The sequence below is a fragment of the Hevea brasiliensis genome, chromosome 11 (assembly GCF_030052815.1).
Source record: "Hevea brasiliensis isolate MT/VB/25A 57/8 chromosome 11, ASM3005281v1, whole genome shotgun sequence".
NCBI classification, from domain to species: domain Eukaryota; kingdom Viridiplantae; phylum Streptophyta; class Magnoliopsida; order Malpighiales; family Euphorbiaceae; genus Hevea; species Hevea brasiliensis.
In genome coordinates, this window is record NC_079503.1 from 83,066,803 (window position 1) to 83,088,845 (window position 22,043).

Here is a 22,043-nt window from a genome sequence, read left to right on the forward strand (position 1 = left end):
AAGCTCTAAAACTCTATACACATATTAAACATCTTATTCTAGGCCCTTAGAAACCATAAAATCATGTTTTGGAACTTCGAAATCGAAGAAAAAATAATGCTGGCAAAACCAAGTTTGCTTACCGAAATCTTTGATTTTGGCTGTCGAACCTTTAAACATTGGGTACCTATTTTGGGCAATAGTCACTACGGCTGTTGAAGTCTTGGACTTCGATTGTCAAACTTGGAATTTCTCTAGATTTTCCCGAGAAACTACATGCTTTGGCTGCCAAAACATCAGCAGCTGAACCTGAGAATTTCCAGAATTTTTAATTCCAAAACCAGCAGAAATTACCACAAGGCTCCTAAACACAATTCAAACACATAAACACATTCCCAAAGCCTAAAACAACTTGAATCCATGCTCCAAGCTCACATGCAACACCAATTTGAATTCAATCAAACCTCAACATAACATCATTAAGAAATTCTTGAATCCAACAAAAGAAATTTGCCATTTAAGGCCTAAGGGAACTTGAAATCAAGTTTAACTCGCATGCAAATGCTAAAAGCTAAAATTCAAAGTTCTATTAACTTCACACATCACATTTAACAAAGAAAACACCAAAAACTCAACATGCAACCCCACTTCAACCTATTCATGCTCCAAACATACATGCATTTGAAAAACCAACTATCTAACACACCTAAAAGTCCTGAGATTCCTCTAAAAGATAAAAAGGAAAGGGTATTTACCTCTTTCTTTTGAATTGGAGAAGGAAGTGAAGTGGTAATCCGAGCTCCAATCCACTTTCACCAAGCTTTCCTTTAAAAGAATCAAGCTTTAAATCATGCAAATGCCAAGAAAACCTCTTCAACTCAAACTTACATGTCACCAAAAACATGGGAGAAAGAGAGAGAGGGTTTGAGTTCCTTTTTGGCAAAAAATAAGTTGTTGGCCCTTTTATACCCTCACTGTCGAGGAACTTTCGGCTGTCGAAAGTCTTAGTTTCGTCTGCCGGAGACCATTCTGCCAAAAAAGAATTTCAACAGTAAAAAGGACTTCGGCTGCTGAAAATCCATCCTTTAACTGCTGAAAGTTCATCCTTTAGCTGCTGAAAGTTCATCCTTCAGCTGCTGAAAGTTCATCCTTCAGCTGCTGAAAGTTCATCCTTCAGCTGCCGAAGTCCCTTCTACCTAAAATAAATGATGAAAACCTTTAAAACATTTTCATTTTTAAATATATTTTAAAAAACATCACACATACAAACATCTGCACTTCTTACTACCAATTCCTTATCTGTGAAATCTTCAAATTTATCAGAATATTCCATCAATGACAGAAATTCTGACATCGGGAAATGGTGGGTGTTACAAATGTACATTTTGATCTAAAATTTAAATTTATTTTTAAATTTTATAAATTTAAATTTATAATAATAAATTATTAAAAATAGAAAAATAAATTAATTAAAAATAAAATAATTTTATTAATAAATAATTATCAATTAATTTGACAAAAGAAAATGAAAATGTGAGATTGATGGATAAAGAAAAGAAAGAGGGTAAATTGGGGATAAATATAGCATGCATTGCTCAATTTTGTAAGTGTTTTTATAAAAATTGTTGAATTTTAATTTCTTTCATAAAATTCACTGAACTTTAATGATATTTTATAAAATAACTGTGACCAAAAATTAAAAATTTCTATATTAACCTGCTGATCTGTTAATGTGACACCCCTTACCCGTCTACAGTATAGCCGAGTAAGATATGTCACACAGTGTACCGGAACACCCTATTTTATTTTAATCATTTTAATTATTTTTATCCTTCCTTATTTATTTCTTTTATAGTTATGAAATACAATTTGTGAAGTATAATTCATTTAAATCATTTATGAAGAACATAAATTTATTTGAGGTTCCGCAAATTTTATAGAAAATCCAGCAGAGTACCGGCTAAAAATGGAGAAAACAGTTCTTCAGAACCTGAGAAAAGCACTTTCAAAATTCTCAATCAATCCCAAACTCCATTTCATCATCAAAATCTCAATATTTTTCAACAACATTTCTATTTCTCAATCATTCATTTCGTATGATACTCATATACAAGTCATACATAAATATTCAATTTTTTTTTCATTCATAAACGCAATTCTCACTATTTACATTAATACCAAAATACATTACATGAGTTTCAATTGCACATGAGAAAGTAAAAGTTAATTACAAAATATCAAAATAAAACCTAGCGTCCTACCAATGCACTGATGAAGGTGAGGTGACACGGATACTATGCAGAGCTACAGGAGGTCTCACCCAGTCTGTGGTCTACTGGGCTCTCGGTCGGTCCCTCCAGAACCTACGCGTGGCAAAAAGTAACGCGCTAAGCAATAATGCTTAGTGGTGCTAATAATAAAATGGAAAAAAAATAACAGAAAATAAATATACAATGCATGTTCTGATGTCTTATGCAGACAATTTTTCGATCATTATTGGTAATCTTAATTATTTTGTATTTTGTTATATTCATAATTTTATTAAATTTATCCGCTTTCATTTTTGGTTGCCCAAGTAACTTATACTGGATGACTGGACTGGATAAATGGGTAAACTGGCACTGGGTATCTAATACCTCGGGCCGTCACACTATCGGTCACATATGCATCTCCCGGTGTGTAACAGAACAGCTAATAAGCTGTAATAACATTAGGCACAAGGCCAAGTATCAGCACAATGTCAGAATGGCTAAAAGCCATAAAATCACAAGCATAATGCCATGTGCAGTACTACTAACTGAACCCTATTGGCATGCCAACCTATCCAAACCAATCTTGCTAGGTGTACTAGGGCATGTTACACTTTAAAATTTTTCAATTCTTGAAATTTAAGTTTAGGTATTACTATTTATTTCATTAGTCAACTAAAATGTTGACTTTTGCATAGATAATAGGTATATTGGTTCTAATACTCTCAACATACCACATTTTACATTCTAAAGTTGTTGGTATTGGTTGCCAATACCATTTCTAAGCTTAGTGTTAATTATTCATAATTTTCAGATTTCAAGACTTATGTTTACTGTTCCATTGGTCATTTGTACAGTAGGAATTTGGCAAAATTTCTTCATAAAAGTTTTTCCTTATTTTGTCTAGTTACATTTCCTTTTTTGCATTACCAGGAACTCATAATGCCCATATCGGGTCCTGAATACAATCTTTGGCACATCTGCATCATTCACCCTCAACTGATGATGCCCTGATCTGAGATCAATTTTGGAAAATACTCCTGCTCTCTTCAACTGATCAAACAGATCATCAATTCTAGGCAATGGATATTTGTTCTTCATAGCCACTTTATTCAACTGCCGGTAATCAATACATAACCTCAAAGTCCCACCCTTCTTCTTTACAAACAGCACTGGAGCTCCCCATAGTGACACACTGGGGTATATAAACCCCTTATCCAGCAACTCTTATAACTGGATTTTCAATTCCTTCAATTCTGTGGGTGCCATCCTATAAGGAGCAATAAAGATTGGTGTTGTACTCGGCAGTACTTCAATAGCAAATTCGACTTCCCTTTCTGGTGGCAAGCTAGGCAATTCTTCAGGGAACACATCTGGAAAGTCTCTTACTGTGGGTATGTTACATAGATCTGGCTTAGCCTGCTTAGTATCCACCACATGTGCTAGGTAGGCTTCATAGCCTTTTCTCATCAGTTTTCTTGCAACTATGGCTGAAATGACATTGGACAAGAAATTTGTCCTTTCCCCCACAACTGTGATCCCATTTCCCTCAGGAGTTTTCAAGAAAATTCTCTTCAATTTACAATCAACCATTGCCTGATGACGTGACAACCAGTCATTCCCAAAATCACGTCAAACTCATAGAAAGGCAACTCAATCAGGTCTGCCAAGAATTCATACCCCTGAATCCTTAATGGGCAACCCTTGTACACTTTGTTCACCACTACACTGTGGCCCAATGGATTAGTGATCAAAATGTCTTGGTCACTCTCCCCTACTAGTATCCCCCTTTCTACGGGTAGGTTGATACAGATGTATGAATGAGTGGATCCTGGATCCACCAATGCATGCACAAATGTATTGTAGAGGGAGAACGTACCCCTGATGATGTCTAGGGCATCTTTCTCCTCCTGAGCTCTCATAGCATAGGCTTTGGCAGGTGGTCTACCCTCAGGCCTCTCTGCTGGCTCAGATGCAGGCCTCTATGATGGTCCCACTGCCTCAGATTTTCCAGATTTCCTACCCCTGTGTGGTGCAGGAGCAGGTCTGTCTGCTTGTATTGGAATAGCTGTAGCAGTTCTGCGTGGATAGTTCCTTAACTGATGCTCTATCGACCCACACCTTAAGCAGGCACCAGTCACTCTCCAACACTCCCCCTTATGCCACTTCATGCAATGTGGACATGCAGAAGATGCTGGGGCTGGTCCCCTAAACCCCGTCCCTGGAGAGCTACCCACTGATGGTGTGGACTGACCTCTCTTAGGGGTGAACTATGGCCTGGGCTCTTGGGACTGACCCTGACCTTGTGGTTGACCTGAACTCTGTGTAGGTGGACCTTTGAACTTTTTTCCTGGTGCAGGAGATGAGCTAGACTGACCCGAGCCCCTCTTCTGTTGTCTCTCTCTTCTAGTCTACTCACTTATTCTGACCTTTTCAACTTTTATTGTAGCTTCCACTAACTTGGTGAAGCCTGTGATTCCCAAGGCAGTGATCATGATCTTTATATTATCATTTAATCCCTCTTCAAATCTCTTACACCTTTTGGCCTCATTAGGGACTATCTCCCTTTCGTAGCGGCTCAGTCTGACAAATTCTTTTTCATATTCTACCACTGTCAGCTGTCTCTGCCTCAGATTAATGAACTCTCTTCTTCTCTCTTCCAGGTATACACTACCCACATATTTCTTCTTGAATTCTGAGAGGAAGAAGTTCCAAGTTATTACTGCTGGCTGCACTTCACTAGATACTGTATCCCATCATTAGTAGGCATCATCTTGCAACAAAGATATAGCAGCTTCTAGATTTTGCGCTAGAGTGCAGTAGAGTTGTTTTAAAACCCTTCCTGATCTGTTCAACTAATTTTCGGCTACAACAGAATCATCTTCTCTCTTGCCAAAGAAATCAACTGCTCCAAATTTTCTCAATCTTTCTAGGTGGGATTTCTGCTGTGGAGGTGGTGGTGGTGGTGGTGGTGGTGGCATTACCCCAGCCATTTGTCTGAATAATTCGGCCATTTGCTGGAACATGGCCTATGGAGGCTGAGCAGGCTCTACTGGAGCTGGTGGAGCAGGTTCTCCCCTACCCCCAGTCTCAGTTACTGCAGGTGGAGCATGACTCTCCACTTCCTCCTCAACCGCCCTCTGTGATGTAGGGTCCATATCCTATTCAAAATAACAAAGACAAACAGATATGCATTTGTAACACCCCAAAATTTTAAATTTTATGAGCATTTTTGGTATTTTAATTTTATTTAAATTTTAGGAATTTTTTTGAGATTTTTCGGATTTTAAAAATCGGGTTCGATTTTCTGAAAATATAAACTTTGATGAATTTTAAAAATTAATTTAAAGACCACGTGGTAAAACTAAAAATATATTTGGAGTCTACGTATTTTTCTGAGTTTTCTGGAATTTTTTTCGGAATTTTTGGACCTCGTTTTCAGTCCCGAGGCAGAGTAAAAAAATTCAAAATTTTGTATTTTGAATCGAACCGGCCGAATCAAATCGGACCGGATCGGACCGGTCGAATCGGAACGGCTCCCTTCCCTTTTTTCTTCCCCGCGCGCGTCGTTCCCTCTTCCTTTTCTCTCTCTTTTCTCTCTCCTCCCTCCCCTGTCACCGACCAGCCACCTCCCCACCCCAATGGCCGGCGCCGCCACCTCCCGGCCCAGTCGGCCGAATGGCCGGAAACCGCGCGCGAATTCCCTCCCTCGTGCGCGCGGCGTTTCGGCTTCTCCGGCCAAAATCCGGCCGATCCGGCCACCAATTGGACCGGGTCTTGTGTCTAAAATCATCTACTCGGCGAGAGCTTTCCATAGACACCAAGAACGCCGAAATCCATCGAGCGGTTTGTCCGATTTTTGCTCGGGAAGATTTTAGCCCATTTCTACTTTTGGGCTAGATTTCTCGAAAATCGTGAATCCTATGAGAAAACCGAGGGTACCAGCACGCTCCACTCGTCGAGAGCTTCGCGGCGACATAAATTTCAAATTTTTCCGACACCGTTTTTCGGTGGGTCCCACGGAACTTCGCAGTGTTTTTCCGAGCATTAAATGAGCTTAGAAAATTCTGAAAAATTTATGTACTAACCCCCGTGTTATGGGCTTCGTGTAGGTATCCTCAATTCGCGAAAATTCGACAGTTGACCGGGTCTGCAAATTTCGGGCCAGACAGACCCGTTACCGGAAAAGTCTCCGAATTGGACCGAGGTTTTGGCTAGCCCCCCATTGTCAGACGTCCCGAGCGCGTTCCCGAAGTCGGAATTGGCAAAGGTAAACCCGAACCTTGCTTTTTCGTAATTTTCTAGTGCTTAAATACGATTAAAAATCCATAAAATATTCGTGGTAGCTTAGAAAATTATGATTCTTTTTGCAATAGCTTAGTAATATTGCTAAGGACCGCGGGGCAAAGTTTTAGAATTTTTAGAGCTTATTTGGGCAGTTTTTGCAAAAATGGTCAATTATAAGGACTAAATTGAAATATTACATACTGTGATGGATGATTGATTTGATGGGCCCAGGAGGGGCTGTGTGATATGATTGAGCTGTGGATATATGGATTGTAAATATAGAAGTGTGTTTTGAGCCATTTTGCAGGTTGGGTAGGTCCTAGGTATAAGGGAGATTCTGCCGAATTTTTGGCACGACTTAGGATGTATTGGTCTTTTTCTTTGTTTGTATTGAGTCAAATTTATTAAATGATTGTAATAAAATTGTCAAGTGAGTCGGGACAGCCTTCTTCCTCCGCCCAGCCGCCACAGTGATTGTCGTCAAGTCTGTGAGTAAAATATTAATTTTAATTGTAATTTTCGATATTATTATATGTTCAGCCTGCCCATGCATCACTTATATGCATATATTTATGTAGTTAAACTCTAGGCACGATTTATGATGCATTGATAACTGTTAAAGTGCCATGATGTTGTTGTGGTAATTTGGAGCAGTGTGTGTGCGTTGGCGTGCGTGTGATGTGGTGTGGACTATGGATAGGACGGGTAGTCACGGCTTGAGTTCTTCGCTGGGACCCGATCCTTCGAGGGGCAGTCACTGAGTTCTTCACTGGGACCCTCGATTTGGTTTATTAAGCGAAAGTCCGGCTTGAGTTCTTCGCTGGCACCAGGTTGGATTTAAGAGAGCTGTATAGGGGATCAGCTCCCATATGTTATGATTGATGCTACAGGGTGCGTGAGTGCTCCAAATTACCTTTTTGATGTTATAATGTGAAAATATTGTTGATGTTGCATTTCACTCTACAGGGTGCATTAGTTTTAGATAGTTATAGAGATTATGGTTAAAATTGATATTTTACTCTCTGAGTCGAACGCTCACTCCTGTTCAATATTTTTTTCAGGCTACAGGAGGATTTTATTTTGGTTAACCTGCTTTTCTCCTTCGCAGGTTGTTTATCAATATTTGTGTAATTTTATTTACTCCTAGAATTTTCGCATGTGTTAGAAGTATTTATTTGATTATGATCTGTAACATTATTATCATGTTGGACCTGTAAACGTATAATGATATGCATTTTTGAAGGATTGGATGAGGGAGCTGAGCTCCCATTTATTTATATGAGGATATGAGTATGTGGAGGGTGAGCTGAGCTCCCCAATTGAGTATTTATTATGTTTACAGGTCGGGTGAGTCGAAAACTCCCCGTTGGAAAGTCCATTTTATGGCCGGACTCTGTCCGTTTGTTTTCTTGATATTGGGCCCAAATGGGCCTTAGAGTTGGGTTAATGAACAGTTAGGCTTACTACGGGCCTCGGGGGCTTTAGGCTGGCCCAGGTCCTAGTGCCGGTCCGGCCCATAGGTTGGGTCATGACAGCATTAGTGTCACCTCGACTCTTACAAATATAATGCATGGTATGGACTCAATCTAGGCCCAGAAATGCCTAAACCGTGCTTTGATACCACTAAATGTGACACCCCTTACCCGTCTACAGTATAGCCGAGTAAGATATGTCACACAGTGTACCGAAACACCCTATTTTATTTCAATCATTTTAATTATTTTTATCCTTCCTTATTTATTTCTTTTATAGTTATGAAATGCAATTTGTGAAGTATAATTCATTTAAATCATTTATGAAGAACATAAATTTATTTGAGGTTCCGCAAACTTTATAGAAAATCCGGCAGAGTACACGCTAAAAATAGAGAAAACAGTTCTTCGGAACCTGAGAAAAACACTTCCAAAATTCTCAATCAATCCCAAACTCCATTTCATCATCAAAATCTCAATATTTTTCAACAACATTTACATTTCTCAATCATTCATTTCGTATGATATTCATATACAAGTCATACATAAATATTCAATTTTTTTTCATTCATAAATACAATTCTCACTATTTACATTAATACCAAAATACATTACATGAGTTTCAATTGCACATGAGAAAGTAAAAGTTAATTACAAAATATCAAAATAAAACCTAGTGTCCTACCAATGCACTGATGAAGGTGAGGTGACACGGATACTATGCAGAGCTACAGGAGGTCTCACCCAGTCTGTGGTCTACTGGGCTCTCGGTCGGTCTCTCCGGAACCTACACGTGGCAAAAAGCAACACGCTAAGCAATAATGCTTAGTGGTGCCAATAATAAAATGAAAAAAAAAATAGAAAATAAATATGTAGTGCATGTTCTGATGTCTTATGCAAACAAATTTTCGATCATTATTGGTAATCTTAATTATTTTGTATTTGTTATATTCATAATTTCATTAAATTTATCCGCTTTCATTTTTGGTTGCCCAAGTAACCTATACTGAATGACTGGATTGGATAAGTGGGTAAACTGACACTGGGTATCTAATACCTCAGGCCGTCACACCATCGGTCACATATGCATCTCCCGGTGTGCAACAGAACAGTTAATAAGCTGTAATAACATTAGGCACAAGGCCAAGTATCAACACAATGTCAGAATGGCTAAAAGCTATAAAATGACAGTATGGCATAATGCCATGTGCAGTACTGCTAACTGAACCCTATTAGCATGCCAACCTATCCAAACCAATCTTGCTAGGTGTACTAGGGCATGTTACACTTTTAAATTTTTCAATTCTTGAAATTTAAGTTTAGGTGTTACTATTTATTTCATTAGTCAACTAAAATGTTGAATTTTACATAGACAATAGGTACATTGGTTCTAATACTCTCAACATACCACATTTTGCATTCTAAAGTTGTTGGTATTGGTTGCTAATACCATTTCTAAGCTTAGTGTTAATTATTCATAATTTTCAGATTTCAAACGTTATGTTTACTGTTCCATTGGTCATTTGTACAGTAGGAATTTGGCAAAATTGTCTTCATGAAAGTTGTTTCTTATTTTGTCTAGTTATATTTTCTTTTTTGAATCACTCCATTTGGAGTTTTGTAGCTCAAGTTATGGCCTAAACACCATAACTGGCCGGATTGGACAGAATCCAAAATTCTGGACAAAACTGGTTCTGCCAGATTTGGTAACCTAAGTTTGGTTGGCAATTTGACTAGGTTATGGTCAGAATTTGGATTTGTGTTCTTCATCAAAGTTGTAGGACTATGTCTCAGATTTCTGCTGGTAAAATTTCATGTCAATTGGATCTTTCTACAATGAGTTATGACCAAATAAATAAATATTATTCATTTGGTCATTTTGCCCAGGCAGAATGCTAGTCACCCGGATTAGGGCAATTTTTAGGCTAACTTAGTTTGGTTTTCTGGGCAGGGTTTCTTCACCAAAGTGGTGCCATTATGTGTCTAGTTTCATTTTCAATTAGCCTTGCACCAATTGAACCTCTACAACTCCATTTATAACTGCCCAAACCTGCTGGACTCATGCTCAGTCCTGCAGGTCAGCCAAGGTAGCTCACCCACACTCAATTGCCAAGCCTCAACTCACTTCATTTCCTCATCATACACAGGCAAATGGTCACTAGTTGACCATTTAAACTTTCATTCACCAACACATGAGCAAAACCCTAACTCCATCAACTTTAATTCTTCTTATACATGCAATCAATGAATTAAGACATCTAACTCATGTTCAATGGCAGCCATGGACCACTATAAATTAACCTAATCCATGAAATCCTAACATACTTTAAGGCTACCAAAATTTTGAAGAGTGCATACTTATAGTTTACTTTCCAATTCCTTGCAATTTCCAAGCTCAATCAAGTCCTTAAACATATATTGAAAGAAAGAAAGAGAGATTGGTCACTAACCTTGCGAGCAGAATTTTTTCACTCAAAATTCCTTCACTTTCTTTGGCTTTCTTGGCAGCCAAACACCTTCTCAAGAGGTAAGGACAATTTTTAATGAAGAGAACTTAGGGTTTAGTGGTGAGAATTCAAGGTTTGGAAGAGAGAAAATGAAAGGAATTTTAATGGAGGAAGAAATGGGTCACAGCTGGAAATGGGAAGAAGAAGAAATCTGTTTTTTTTTTTTTTCATTTTCTGCCCATTTTATTCATTTTAAATGGGTTAAGGACATGTGTCACAATGTGATTGGTCATTGGGGTTTTAATGACATCATAATGATGTTAAAATTCTCATTTATTCCATTTTCTTTTCTTTTTCTTTTTTACTCATTTTCAATTCAATTTTTAGCAATATTTATTCACATTTTATGTTATAATAATTATTTACTTAACTGGACAAGTAGGCCAAAAATCACCTCTAAAGGCGAAATGACCAAAATGCCCTCCGTTTGGCTTAACAAATCAAAATTTTCTGTACCGATTGAAAAATTTTTCTAAGCATTTTCTTGGCATTCTAATACTATAGGAACCTCAATGACCCTCCTTTGGAGTCCCAAAAATTATTTTATGAATTTTCCCTTGGGTCTAGGGCTCCTAATTGCCAGAACTGCAACTTCCCACTAGGTTACCCATCGCTAGGGCACCGGCTCATTTAACTTGGTTGTATTTTATTTCTAAAATTTTTCCTAAATTTTTCTTATTAATATTTGAGTTAATTATGGTTCCTCACTTTAGTTTAAATATTTTTCCGGACGTTCTAGTTGTCCGGACCGACACTGGTCACCGGAACAGTAAAATATACGGAGTTGCTACAAGGAGGGTGTTACAGTTAACTATTTTACAAATAAAATTTTGTTATTCATTAATTTCTTTTAAAAAATAAAAAATAGGATGCATAAAACACATTTAGCTATCCTCTTACCATCAAACTTTTCTCTTTTCTTATTTCTTTTCCACCAGTAACCGCTAGTTGGGTAATTTTATTTATAAAATAATTGGCAAGTTAGTATGTTAATCTGAAAATTTTTAATTTTCAGATACAGTGACTTTTATGAAATAAAATTAAAGTTTAATAAATTTTATGAAATAAATTAAAGTTCAATGACTTTTATAAAAATAGTCATAAAGTTAAGTGACATATAATAATTACCATAAAATAGTGATTTTATTTTCAAAATAGAATGATAAAATAGTAATTTTTGTCTTTTTACTTGAAAACCTGCTCTTGCAGGTTAGATAAACTTTTTATAAAACAAAATTGCAGTTTAAGAATTTTTTTTATAACAAATTAAAGTTAAAAAACAAAAATGAAATAATCCCAAAATTGAGTACTGTGAATAAAAATAACTCTCAAACAAAGTTTTTCAGATGTTTACAAATAGAACCTTCAATATGATAGTAACAAGAGTTTAATTAGGTGAAATAGTATACATACCTTGGATTCTGAATCCTAAATTGAAAAGCAACCAACATGCCCAAAACAAAGATATTGAAAAAATAAAATATAGCAAGAAATTCTGATTAATCCTGAATTGAGTGATCGTATTAAAAAAAAAAAAACACTTAAAATTGAATGACTATGAATGAAAATTAGTTTAAATTAACTTAAAAACTTGTAATATTCGGTCAATGATTTTAGCGATTCTCAAATTAAAGTTAAGGGAATTTAAGAAAGAAATTAAAATTGAGTGAGATACTAAAAAACATTTAAAATTAAGTGACTATAAGTGAAAATTACTCAAAATATAAGAGCTAAACTGTAATTTGTCATACTCTCACATTTATCTTAATGTCGTTTGGGCGTGACTAAAATTTGGATATGTGGGATGAGAAGGACAAGGACCAACCTTGCACGGCTTAGTTTTGGTCATTAACCATAACCAACCAAGATGAATCCTTCCATGGCAAGTTTCATCACTGCTCGTTAAATTCAATTTAACCCTACTTAAAGTTACTCTAATCATATTCTATTGACAATAAAAAAAAATAATAATTCAGTTTAATAATTAGTAATATGTTAATAACAATAAGAGAGACTGTTCTCCCTCTAAGAGTCAAAATAAAAAAATTTTTTAGTGAATATAACCCACTGAATCTATTTAGAAGAGGATGAGAAAAAGATAAATAAAGATAAAAGGAGGATAAATAATTATTTTATTTTTATTTAAAAAAAAATAAATTAATAAATAATAAAGATAATTAAAATAAACTTTATTCTTTAAATTTCATTATGGCTCCTTATCTTTTCATTATTTAACTTATAAAATTTTTTTTATTATAACAATCACTGCCCTTCTTCTCCTTTACCCTTCTGTTACTTACACCTCATTCAAACAAGCCATTAGGAATGTCCAATTATTTTGTTAGTTGGAGGGATGAGAACACTAAACACTGTAGCACATCACTCTCAACAAATAAAATTTTAATGCGGGGCAGGACCCCATTTAAAGGACAAATTCAGGAATAGTTAGTTACTTTACAGTGACAAGAATTTAACATCTCATTAATAACTTAACAAATTGCTTGCATTTCATTTTCATTCTCTCTTTCCTCTGTTTTTTTAACTCCTTTTACCTTCCCTCTTTTTGTAAAGCAAACTGGGAAGTTGGCCCTAGAACAAGAAAACTGGAGCTTATCGTGTGTTAGCTCCTTCAAAATCCCAAGTTGGAAAGGAAAATTTAATTTATTGTAATTCTCAAGCTTCATTTCCATGATCTGAAGCATCTTCATAGTAATAGGGTGTCAATTTCCCATCTTTTTTAGCAGTCTTGGGCATGTTCTCTGGCACAACTTCTTGCAGCATTTTTACCACCCTTCTCATGGACGGACGGTTGACGGGTAGAGGACTAGTACAGTGAATGCCAATGTTGAGGACCTTGCATATCTCTTCCTTGAAACAAGAATCCAATTTGGGATCAATAACATGGTCCACTCCTTTCTGATCTAGAGTGGTGCATACCCACTTCACCAAGTCCTTCTCGCCTAACTCTGGATCAACCGGAAGTTTCCTTGTGACCAACTCCAGAATAACCACACCAAAGCTGTAGATATCACTCTTCTCATTCACTCGAAGTGTGTAAGCATACTCTGCAATATGTGAACACAAAAAAGGAATTATTTTTAAATTCAGTTGAAATTATTACAGATGGAAAAGAAACCACAATATATTTGCAAGAAAAGCTTACAAGGAATCTACATTACAGATGCTAATTGCTACTCCAACTTTTCAACTAAAGTTCTATGAACACTTATTATGCATTGGCAGTATTTATAAATGAACTGGAAATCAAATATCTAAATTAATATCTCCAGGATAATTAGAGTGCATATTAAAAAGGACAAATCAGCCAGGCCTTAACTGGTAAAGCACACTCATTAGCTAGCTCCAAGGCATAACTTTTCGAGTAGATGATAAAGAAAAGTATGCACATGATCACTAATTACAGGGTATTTAAACAGAATTAAAATTCAAATGAGATGAATATTTCAAAAAGATCACCACAAATCAATTCCAATTTTGCAACCCAAAAAAACCCAAAACTTGTTAAGAAGAAGGATGATTACTAACCTGGAGCAATGTAACCACAAGACCCTGCAATGATAGACATGGACTTAGGCTTTCCGGTGGTGGAATCAACCACCTTGGCTACACCAAAATCAGCCACCCGAGCTCCGAAATCCCCATCCAACAAAATATTGTTGGACTTAACATCTCTATGCACAATTGGAGGTACACAATCGTGATGCAAATAGGAAAGCCCCTCAGCTGCATCTAAAAGGATCTTATACCTTGTTGGCCAATCTAGCAAACCTCCCTTACTACCATGCAACAAGTCACCCAAGCTACCGTTAGGCATGTACTCGTATACCAAAAGTTTACAGTCTCTAGTGGTGCAGCAACACCATAGCTTAACAATGTTCTTGTGCCTAATCTTACCCAAAGTCTCAACCTCTGCCTCAAACCCATCGTCCTGGAACTGACCTTTCTCAACGTCGCTTTCATCACCCTCCTTTTTGACCCCTCCCCAGAGCTTCTTCACCGCAACTGCTTCGCCATTGCTAAGCACAACCTTGTAGACTTTCCCTGACGACCCGCTTCCTATTACGTTATCCTCATCAAGAGATGCCAAGATCTCGTATTCACTAAAACCCAATTTGTGAAACGACATTAATATCCATTTTGACTTGTCAATAGCTCTTGCGTTCTTGAAAGTCCTGTACTTGAAATAGAACCAAACCACACCAATAACAAGAACAAGAGCAGCAAGTATAAAAATGGACTTCAGCAGCCAGGCACCACCTTCGCCTTTCCCTTTACCTCTCCCATCGCATAGACCTTCAATATCTCCACATAAGCCAGGATTCCCAAGAAAGCTACTTCTGTACATTTCCTTGGCAAACAAAGGTGGAATCTCCCCAGATAACCTGTTGTATGATAGATTGAGCTGATTCAACTTTAAGTTCTGCAAGCTAAGTGGGATTTTCCCAGAAAACCGGTTGCTAGACAAATCAAGATAATTAAGCACAGGCAGCTTTCCAATTCCCTCCGGAATCTGACCCGAAAACTCGTTATTAGCCAAATTGAGCTCATTCATTTTCTTCCATGAATCAATCCCGGATGGCAGCTCACCAGAAAGCAAATTACCATGAAGATCCAGGCTTCCTAGCTGCTTCAGATTTACTATACTCACGGGCAACGGTCCACTGAATTCATTTTCACTTCCAGAGAAAGATCCAAGATTCTCTAACCAGCCAATCTCCTCTGGTATGCTTCCATTGAAAAGATTATTATCTAAAATCAAGAGTGACAAATTTGCTGCACTTGCTATGGTCTTAGCAATTGGACCGGAGAATGAATTGTTAACAAGCTCAACAAGGTACACATGAGGCAGGCCCCAGAACCCAGATGGCACTTCACCGGACAGCTGGTTGTGCCCTAAGCGGACTCGGGCCAAGCTCTGGCAGTCACTTAAACTTTGAGGTATTTGACCCGAAAATGAATTGTATATCATTAGCATCTCCTCTAACTCGCCCTTCGCACACAAAGTCGCAGGGATTTCGCCGGTGAATTTGTTGCTTGACACGTCAAGCCATCTCAGCGGTGAGTTTTTGCCAAGATTTTGGGGCAACTCGCCGGTGAGTCTGTTACGAAACAGCCTGAGTTCGTATAATCGCGGCGAGTTCGCAATGCTTGCAGGCAAATTCCCTTCGAATTGATTCTCGTAGAGATTGAGACTCTCTAATGGTAACCGGCATAACTCGTCAGGAATCGGCCCAGTCAAGTCGTTCATAGACGCATCAAGCAGTCTCAATGATGTCAAATTTCCCAAGCCTCGTGGCAACTCACCAGTCAGCGAGTTGTTATAGAGCTCGATTTGAAACACGCTAGTCAACTCAGTGAGTGAAATCGGGATGTTGCCGACTAAATTATTAACTGCAACGTCCAAATCCTTGAGGTTCTTGAGTCGACCTAGAGAGTCAGGAATTTCACCCACTAAATTACATTCAGTGAGCCACAAAATCTCCAGGTTGGTCAAGTTCCCAAGCTCCGGGGGGATCCGACCCGGAGAAAAAGGATTGTAAGACAAATTCAGCATCTTTAGAGTAGTAATGTTGCCCAAAAATGCAGGTATTATCCCATCAAACAGATTATAGACGAGAGAAATAGCCTCCAGTTTTTGAAAGCGACCAAAAGACTCAGGAATATCTCCGGAGAAGTTGTTACCGGTGAGGTCAAGGTACCTGAGGTTGGGGAGGTCAGCTAAGGTATGGGGGAGCGTACCAGTAAGGTAATTCTGAGCGAGATCGAGGTGTTGTAGATGCTGGCAGGAGGAAATGTCAAGAGGGAGATTATCATTAACGGAGTTATTGTAGAAGGAAATGGAAGTGAGGTTCTGGAGGCGGCAGAGGAGTGAAGGAAATGGGCCGCCTATGTTGGAGTTGGAAAGGTCGATGGAAGTGACGGAGTTGGTTTTAGGGTCGCAGCTGACGCCGAACCATGAACAAGGGGTGGTGTCGCGGTCGGACCAGGAGGAGAGGGTGGAGTCAGGGTCAGAGAGAGAGAGCTTGACTTGGTGGAGGTAGAGACCTTCTTGGTTGAGAGAAAAGGAGGGGGAAGGAGAGAGCAGGAAAAGGAAAGGAAGTAGAAAGAGAAGCATAGCTGTTATTGTCTGTTATGGTGGCTGCAGAGTATAGAGTGGAGAGGGAGAAGGAGAGGAAAGAATGAGGTGAGACCTGAGAAGGAGTTGGGTGAACGTTTCAGGGGCGAATTATAAGAGAGTAGAAAATTGAAATGAAAGGAAAATTAAGCGTTTGAGCTGTGGTTTAAAGGGACAGAACTGAGAAGAATGTTTATTACCATGACTACGAGTCATGAGACTTGTCGTGTTGTGGGCTCACTCTTTTAGTATTGTCGAGACTTTGCATGGATGTGTATCATTCCTTCTTACCAATTTTAAGACTACCCATGGCAAATTATACAAAACTAACATCCATCCAAATAGGAGTAGCCACGGACCGATTTCGAATCGAAATCAAGTGAAAATAAGTTTTATCAAAATTAAATTAAAATTAGTTAAAATTAAAATTAATTTTTAATTAAATTAAAATTATCCTCCTTTGATTTAATTTAAGTTTATATTTTTTAAAAATCTTAAATTAATGATTTCGAATCAGATAAAATTGATATTTTCAAATCAAATTAAATCAGTGATTTAAATATAAAAAAATTCAATAAATATCTTATTAAACTCCTAATTTATATATATATATATATCATTAATTTTCTACATAGTTATTCTCTACACTTTATTTAATTTTAATATTCTTTCAATTTCTCTCAAATTTTTTAAATAATATTTTTTACGCTATTTTTAATTATCAGTACTCTTACAATTCCTTAACTTTATTATTTTATATGCTCACTAAAATTTTTAATACTATCTCAATTACTCTGTTATTATTTTATATTATTCTCAATAAAATTTTTAATATCCTCTATTTTATTTTTTTTCTATTTTATATTTTTTTAATTATTAATTATCATATAATTTTTTTTTGAAAAAGGCAAATAATATAACCAGAAATTTTAATTTCTCTAAATCTTAAAGAGATATATAAACACAATTAAGTTCATGTATCTTTTTTCTAATTTCTTTAAAAAAATTAATTTCATTTCTAGTTTTTTAATAAGTTCAAATATTTACTTATTAAATTTTTCCTAAAAATAAGTTTTTTTTATTTTAATTAGAAGATTTATAAGAAAAATTAAAATATTTTTACAAATATAACTTAAATTCTAAATCAATAAAATTTTTCTCTAATTTTTTCATCTAAGTCACTCTTAAATCGTCCCTAAACCTTTTCTAAATTATCCTCTAAACCATCTTTTTTCGTATAGCCCTTCAAATTGTTTTAAACTCGAGCTTGAACTGGAACTGGCGATTCAGAAACCGTAGATTCAAGAATCGTATTCCAAACCGTCCCATTATGGTTTGGTTTAGATTTATAATTTCATTGAATCTGAACTTGCGGTTCAAGAACCGTAACTGGTAGTTTCTTAACTATGGCCATCCCTACATCCAAACATAGCTAAGGAGAGAGAAAGGAGAGAAAGAGGCCTAAAATAAAATGGAGAAAATTAATATTAAAAAATTTATAAATTTTAAATATTAATATAAATTTAATATCTAATAAAATTGAAAAATAAAAAGGAATTTATATAATCCATTCTAACTGATCTAAAATTCAAATTTAGTTATTGTTTTTCTACAACTTGCTCTATTTTTTGGAAAAAAAAAATCCCATTTTCATGAACTATATATTATGTCGTGCTTGTCTTGGGCATGTAATATTCTTGGATTGCCTTCCTTATTAGCAAAGAATATTTCCACGTATATTAGTTATAACGTATACTTCATCATTTTTTTCTCTTAATAGTATAGTTTTTTTGTTAATATTGATCCTCATATGTAAGTTTATCAAAATGTTGATTTCTATAAGAACCCACATTTCGTGGCATTACCGCGTGGTTTTACAATTAAAAACTTGCGAAAGAGGGATAAAAAAATTACAGATTAAATGTTAATTTTATCCTCAAATTTGGCATCTATGCTTAATTAAACACAAAAGGCATTTTGATGATTGATTAATTATATATTAGATTTATTAAATTTATTCAATTTGAAATAAATTTCACGCGTGTGTGTTTATCTCTGTCACAAAAAATTAAAAGACCTTGAGCAGCTTTTGTGGTAGCCGGTGTGGTTTGATTGAGATCCTATGTGGGCCATGCTCAGGACATAACTTTTAGGCTTCCACATTGATTGTGAAAGTGTGCGTGTGTGGGTTTATAGGCACGTGCTAAGGTTCCATCCAATCTACTGATTGCTTGTGTGTGAGTTTTGGTATCGTAATCTTTATATTCCCGTATGTATGTTTATCTTGTCATAAAAATTTGACATAAATTCAAACTGTGCAACTCTATTAAAAATAATTTATATATAAAAAATATTTTACATAAAAATTATTTTTGAAAAAATAATTTTTTATAAAAAAATATTTTTTATTATTTAATTATAATGTTAAATTATATATGTTACATATGTATAATTATTTTTATATTTTAATAAAATTATTAAAGTTTGAGACAGCTTTTTCTTTTAACTCATTTTTTGTTGATTTATTTTTTTGAGTGTCATAAATATATAAAATGTAATTTATATTCTTGTATGTGTGTTTATCTTATCATAAAAATTTGACATAAATTCAAAATGTGCAACTCTATTAAAAATAATTTATATATAAAAAATATTTTACATAAAAATTATTTTTGAAAAAACAATTTTTTATAAAAAAATATTTTTTATTATTTAATTATAATGTTAAATTATATATGTTACATATGTATAATTATTTTTATATTTTAATAAAATTATTAAAATTTAAGACATAGCTTTTTCTTTTAACTCATTTTTTGTTGATTTATTTTTTTGAATGTCTTAAATATATAAAATGTAAAAAATATTTTGTTACTATGAAATGAATGGACCGTTGAAAAACTAATAATTTTGGATACTAAATTAAACTTTAGTACTAAATATTCTTTAAAAAAATAATAAGTTTTATATTTTCTCAAAAAAAAACATATTTTTTAAAAAATATATTTTCAAAAGATATTGTTAATACTGAATTTGTTAAATATTTACTGATTTTTACTTTCAATTATAAGGTAAAATTGAGAAAGTAAAAAATTGAATTGAAAATATTTTTATTTTAATTTATAATTTATATTTTTCTTATTTTTTATATTTTTTAAGAAAATATAAAAATAAATGGAGAAAAGAGAAAGAGCAATAGGTAAAAAGTATAAAGAGATAATGATTAAATTATAATTTTTATAAATTTTAAAAATTAAATGATCGTACTTTAGATTTGAGTACGGATTTAAAGGCAGCCTATAGTTCTAGTTGCTGTTCTGTGCTAGCTGTTTGTTTGGTCGGAAAATGGGAGATAAATGCAAATTTCTTTTTTTTTTTTAAATAAAAAAACCTTCGACATTTTTATTTTAGAAATTACACCACCAAGGGCTACATGTAATTGCCCCCTCCCTTGTTGGGAAGAAATTATCAAGAAGTCTGGGAGTGTAAAAATTTAAACTGTGTAGTACTGTTCAAGGAAAGGCCTGACTGTCTCGCTGTCAACCCTCCTCCCACCGTCCTTCTGTTAAATCGTTCATTCATTAGTTTTTTTAACTAGTTTTTGTTATTATTTTTGTCATAATTTCCTTCGGTCTCCTTTTAGAGTTCCCATTATTTCTTTTCTAGATGGGGCTTTTGGTGAGTTTCTATTGGGATGCTTACATGTTACAGACAACTCCCTTGATACTTATTGTGAAGCTCTTCGAAGCATGGTTGATAAGCAGTTGAGACTGTGGGTATTGTTTTGGTAACCATTGTCTAGCCCGTTCCTGCCTCGTCTCGTGCTGGTTAAGTTTTTGTTTCTTCTTAATGTTCCTGCATCTCTCTCGCTTTTTTCATCTAGGCTTCAAAGAATGAGTAAGGTCCTTCTAAGGTTGTGATTTCTATTTGCATATTAGTTTCTCCAAGCTGCCTGGTTGTTTTCTCCTTTGAAAGCTATTGGTGCTGCCAGTGGAGGAGTTGGCGATGGTTGTGGTTGATAAGGGCAAGAGGTAGCTAATGAAATTGGCATTAAGGTCAACTCGTTTAATCAAAGGCTCCAAGTCCTTTAGGTTTGGATTGCTTTTTGTAATAATATTTATAGTGGGTTTCACCTTATAATTTTATTTCAGTGATAAAATATTAATTTTTATTAAAAATAACTATTAAATCAAATTAGATTAGACAAGATAACGTATTAACATTACTAAATGGTCAAAAATGAAACGTTATCATTTTATGAAAATTCGGCCATGAAATTTGATTATGCCTTTGGCATTGTGTAGTTTACCCTTTTGGACACTATGATGACCGAGTAGAGACATGCTTAGAAATTTACAAAATATTTAATTTAATGCACTAATTAATAATGATAGATTAGTGGGGAAGTGGTCTACCAAACCATAGGACAATTTGGAACTTTGGTCCATGATTTGCTTAGGGATGATTAACTAAACACAAGTAGCTGAGAAAATTTATGTCACTTGCTTCAATGCTTCGTATTTTTGTTCCCTAATTGCGTGTTTAGAGGTGATTATTAAACACTAATCAACCATTTTATATTTATGAATTTAAATTTTAACATAATAGTTATTTAGTGAAACACTTAAAGATAATAATGTAAATTAATCATAAAATTAATAAAAGAGCTATTTCATAGACATATTTTTTTTGATATAAATTAAAATAGAATTATAATTAATAGTTTAATCTTAATTAAAATAGGATTTGCACAAATTAAACTAGAATAAAAAATAATGGCAAATCTCTTTTTATAAACACATTAATTGAATATAAAATTATATAAAATTAGAATATTAAAATAAAATATAAGAACGCAAATACAATATAAATGAAAATATGTAAATGAGAGGAAGGAAACATGAAAATACAATTAAATTAAATAAAATGAAGAAGGAAAGGTCAAGAAGAAAGATTGTCATAAATTTTATATTTTTAAGTATTTTTATAAATATAAAAAATTAAATATGTTTGCAGGATTAGGATTATATAATTATAAAATTAAATTTATTAGTTAATTTTTTTTTAAATAATATAATATATTAATTATTTTAAATAAAAAACCTATTAAGCATTAATTTTATCTCGATTAGACAACCAGTCAGGTACACGATAACCTATGGTGGAACTTACTGAAGAGTTCTGAGTGTCGTAGACGTGGCAAATCCGGTGTCAGTCAGTACAGCCACAGGTGATGGGGTGGAGTGCATATGACGCCAAAAAATTATTCTGATTTGCAGAATCGTCTAATCTGGTGATCGGTTCAACGTCCAAGATTAGCTTAGAGGAGAGAGAGCTGCTGCTTATACCCAATAAACTAATTTGCTTTTAAAGGTCCAAGTTTATTCGAACCTGCGCAATTTGACAAACAAGA

At 34.9% G+C, this 22,043-nt stretch overlaps 1 protein-coding gene across 1 annotated transcript; it reads right to left on the reverse strand.

The window, feature by feature from the left end:
- Positions 1-12,873: 12,873 nt before the first annotated feature.
- Positions 12,874-16,790, reverse strand: LOC110652031 (receptor-like protein kinase HSL1). Its single transcript, XM_021807521.2, has 2 exons — positions 14,041-16,790; positions 12,874-13,559 (listed from the first exon to the last, which is right to left on the reverse strand). Exons 1-2 carry the CDS (start codon positions 16,628-16,630, stop codon positions 13,168-13,170), a joined length of 2,982 nt encoding a protein of 993 aa, XP_021663213.2. The 5' UTR covers positions 16,631-16,790; the 3' UTR covers positions 12,874-13,167.
- Between the last annotated feature and the right edge of the window lie 5,253 nt (positions 16,791-22,043).

What these genes read in the sequence shown, in the direction of transcription:
- LOC110652031 (XM_021807521.2), bottom strand. Translation starts at nt 16,630, where the DNA reads ATGCTTCTCTTTCTACTTCCTTTCCTTTTCCTGCTCTCTCCTTCCCCC. An exon ending in TTGTGGTTACATTGCTCCAG is followed by an intron (nt 13,560 to 14,040) that starts GTTAGTAATCAT and finishes CACATATTGCAG; the next exon opens with AGTATGCTTACACACTTCGA.